The following is a 4,345-nucleotide window of genomic DNA, read 5'->3' as shown; positions in this document are numbered from 1 at the left end:
ACTCTTAAACGTCATCCTATGATCCTCCTTCTTCTTAAAATAAGTATATAACAAGAATCCTAACTGATCCAAAAAAAGACTAACTATAACAGGAAAACTGATAACAAAATTCGATTTTAAACTAGTTTTAGGTAAATTATCTTATACTTTCTTTCGGCTTCTCCCATAGGGGTCGCCACTGCGGATCATCCGCATGTTTGATTTGGCACATGTTTTTACGCTGGATGCCCTTCCTAACGCAACCCTCCCCATTTATCCAGGCTCGGGACCGGCACTAAGACTTGTGCAACCTTAATGGCTTGGGTTGGTTCCTTGACCGGGGATCGAAGCTGGGTGTAAATCATCTATACATTTTAAAATGAACTTGATTAATGTTCAGTAAACCAAACCCCCAAACTGTGCAACTTGGATTAACCTTCCTTTAATATGGAAAAAATAAAAATTGAGCCACAGAACACAAGTATATATATATATATACATACATACATACACACACACACACACACACACACACACACACACACACACACACACACACACACACACACACACACACACACATACACACACACACACACATTAAGATGAATGCATGGTCATCAGATTCCTCCCATTAGAGTCTCACTGATCTGTAGCTGTGCTCTTTGCTTTCGAGTAATAGGAAGTTTGTCATCTGGAGTACACAGACTTTTAAAACGCTGCTCAGAAAAGAAGAAACAAACAAACAGATTTTTACTTTACACTTGTAACTTTTACTTTACACTTGTCTGAAGAAAAAAAAAAAGGTGCCATCCACATTTCCAAAAATTCCAACACTTTCAATGTATCTTGCCTCACCTGTTTAAGAGTCCCTGAGTGGCTGCATAACTTTACTAATCCCCATGTAATGACCAGCACTGGTGCAAATACAGTCATTAACCATCCAAGAACACAAGTCCAGGTTGGATATACATACACATTGTTGTACATGAGAGGTTGATATTTCACAATGCACAAAATAAAAGCTCCCTAAATGCAAGAGAACAAAAATGAATAGGACAGGAGTAAATCACTGTTGTGTGGATGAGGAGAACAAAGAAAAACACTACAGAGGTCTTGGAAAGCTGTATGTTAGAACTAATAACTCACAAGGCACATCAGTGGTGTAAAATAACGCCAGCAGTATTTAAAAAATGCACTGGGTTTCTTATCACACATGTCCTCAATAATATCGATCATACGATCAGCTCCTAGAGAAATATTTAAAAATATATATATTTACTATATTACAATCATATATGAGAGAAATAGGCTAAAAACAGACACTAATACATACCAAAAATCCATCCAATTACTAGAGTTTCAATTAGACACATGAAGAAGTAGCAAGCACCATTAAATCCATAATAATCAATTAGATGGAAAATGTAGACCCCTGCCTGTGGAGAAAAAACAGGGATATTGACAAGTAAAAAAAGTTTTTTAGAAAGGTACTTACAAAGGACTTGTATATAGCACCTTTATAACGTATTATACGGTATATGTCCTAACATTAAAGACAAAATATGCATGCTTTAAAACATTTACAAGAATATTTTGTCTTCATGCTATGTTGAGTTTGGTTTCACTAATGATAAACATACATTCATAAATCATCCATAGTTTCCATGCCCATGTTGAATAGAGTATTAAAAACTTGAAAATTATTAATTTAAGGTACATTTAGAACACATATATATATATATATATATATATATATATATATATATATATATATATATATATATATATATATATATACACACACACACACACACACACACACACATATATATATATATATATATATATGTGTGTGTGTGTGATTAAGTTTAAATAAAATTTGAATCGAATGACAGCATTAGTACATATTAGCCCAAAACCCTCTTTTTTTCTATTGTAACCCTATTTACCTTAGCTAATTTAAGCAACTAATGTGGCTAGCTAATTCATATAAGGATAAGGATTAGCCTAATATGTACATGAACACTTTCCTGAACATTATTTAAACTATTTAAACATGGGTAAAAATAAATTCTGTAACATCCAATATGAATTAATACTAAAGACCAATTCGCAGATGTGCACATCACATGCAATTTTTTTTTTTTTGAGCCTAAAACAAAACAACTTTTTTAGGTTTTGCGATCTTTATTAAAAGTCCCTATCTACAAAGAGGTCATGGATATATAAGCTATAGCTTTTAAAATGTCAAAAATTTATTGAACAATCTACTATATCCATGAAAGGAAAGGGACTATTTATATGGCTGACCAACTTCCAGCCCAGCAATGACTACATTTTTTTATATCTCTGTGGTGTATTTGTGGTCAAAATGTATGTTATTACCTGCGTTGTTAAAAGAATCTGAAAGCAGAAACAGCCACTGCAGAAAAATAACAGGACAAGTTCTCTCCTATAGGGTTTCCGGAGTACAATCGGGAACATGTCGATTATTGAGGTAATGACCACCTCAATTCCAACAAACTAAGCAGATATAAATATAAATATTCATTGCTGCTTTTACAGTGTAATGCAAATGTACAAACGCTTTTTAAACAGCTTTCTCCATTACCTGTGTATCCAGGACTAAGAAAATCATCATGATAAAGAAACAGGTCGACCAGAATTGTGGCAGGGGCATCATTGCCACTGCCTGAGGGTATGTTATAAATGCCAGACCTGGACCTGGAAAATGAAATCTAATTACATGCTATTTTGTAATTGAAATATTTTTATTGCTTGTTCAAGTACATATTAATTGTGATTTTAGAGATTTTATTAAGTGTTTACATGTGAAAAACCACCTGGGCGTGCTACATCTTCAATACCAACACCCAGTGTCTCTGCCATGAAACCAAGGACAGAAAAGACAACAAATCCAGCAACAAAACTAGTGCAGCTGTTGAGCACACATAGCCAAATACCGTCTCTACAAAACAATACAACAGGAATATAATTAAAACAATCAAGAAATTGCTGCATCATAAGAGTTGACATGACAGATTTAGCGAGCTCACCTGTAGCAGTTGTTATTGTAAGGACTATAACTTGCCAGAACAGTTAGGGTACCAGCTCCCAGACTGTAGGAGAAAAATATTTGTGTTCCTGCATCAATCCAAACCTAAAATTGTCATTAAAAAAAGAAAGAGTTTTTCATAATTTAATACACATGTGACCAGTGTGCTTCCCGTGGGTTCACCACCTGCAGGAGGGACCGTAAGGGATGGTGCTGTGAGGATTGGGCAGCAGTCGAAGGCGGGGGCCTGCTTAGACTGCTGCCCCCGCGACCCGAATTACGGATAAGCGGGAGAAAATGAATGAATGAATGAATGAATGACCAGTGTGGATATCATTGTTTGTTATCTTGTCCCAAATGATGGCGAATAACTAGAAAGTTATAAATTTAATACCTGTGGGTCTGTGAGGCGTGAGGGTTGTGGATAAAGGTAATACTTGATACCCTGCAGTGCGCCAGGTAAAGTTAAACCTCTTAGCAGCAGCACTAACATCATTACATATGGAAAGATGGCTGTACAATACACGGCCTAAGAAACATTTAAAAAATACAGTTACATATTACAGTTTGTATATCATTTCTAATCGTTACACTCCAATTGCAATATTCAGGTTGACATGCAATGATTTCTAGACATTTCCAAAAATTCTATGTGTACATGAAAATCATTATGGCAAACTTAAAGCAATCAGTCTGACAAGACCTTTCCAGCTGACTTGACCCCTTTCCAGGTGCAGAAATAACAGGCCACCCAAGCAGCAAGTAAACATAGTAAAATCTCCCAGTTCAGTTTTCCAAGGGTCTCAATCCCAGAAGAGACATTTAGCGTTCGCCCCCTGGTGGTTAACAGTAGAAAGGTAAGTGAAATAAAAAAAGAAAAAAAGAAAAAGAAAATAGAGAGATTGGGGTGGGGTATCTATATATACAATTAATAAATTATACTTTTATGGACCTACTCCCAAAATTCAATGACAGAAGAAATACTGAAATTCCTTTGAGTCCTGCTTTTAGTCAGATTGATCTGGCTTGCCAATAGATCCACACAGTTGACTATGATGTACATAAAGAGGAACATAAGGTGTCATTGTACAAAGTACAGATTACTTACATATTTAAAATGTCAGTCAGAATGTTTACGTGATTCATTCTCTTTTTACTATGATTTACATTGTTTATTTTGATGCTCATGTATGTTTTTTTGTGTCTATAAAATTGCATTAAAATACATAGCATCTATAAAGCATTGGACCAATATTACATTAAACTCTCAGCTATTTACTGTACCAGTGTTCCAGAGATTATCACAAC

The 4,345-nt window shown here is 35.1% G+C and overlaps 1 protein-coding gene across 1 annotated transcript; it reads right to left on the bottom strand.

Moving 5' to 3' along the window:
* Positions 1-531: 531 nt before the first annotated feature.
* On the bottom strand, positions 532-3,777 carry LOC310739205 (sodium- and chloride-dependent GABA transporter 3-like). Its single transcript, XM_083564925.1, has 10 exons — positions 3,741-3,777; positions 3,432-3,566; positions 3,039-3,142; positions 2,826-2,950; positions 2,594-2,706; positions 2,368-2,505; positions 1,316-1,418; positions 1,129-1,229; positions 838-1,008; positions 532-698 (listed from the first exon to the last, which is right to left on the bottom strand). Exons 2-10 carry the CDS (start codon positions 3,531-3,533, stop codon positions 600-602), a joined length of 1,056 nt encoding a protein of 351 aa, XP_083421051.1. The 5' UTR covers positions 3,534-3,566; positions 3,741-3,777; the 3' UTR covers positions 532-599.
* Positions 3,778-4,345: the final 568 nt, after the last annotated feature.

Source organism: Silurus aristotelis, assembly GCF_946808225.1.
Source record: "Silurus aristotelis genome assembly, chromosome: 16".
In the NCBI taxonomy this organism is placed as follows: Eukaryota; Metazoa; Chordata; class Actinopteri; order Siluriformes; family Siluridae; genus Silurus; species Silurus aristotelis.
The sequence above is the reverse complement of the archived record's forward strand: the minus strand, read 5'-3'. Positions and strand labels throughout refer to the sequence as shown.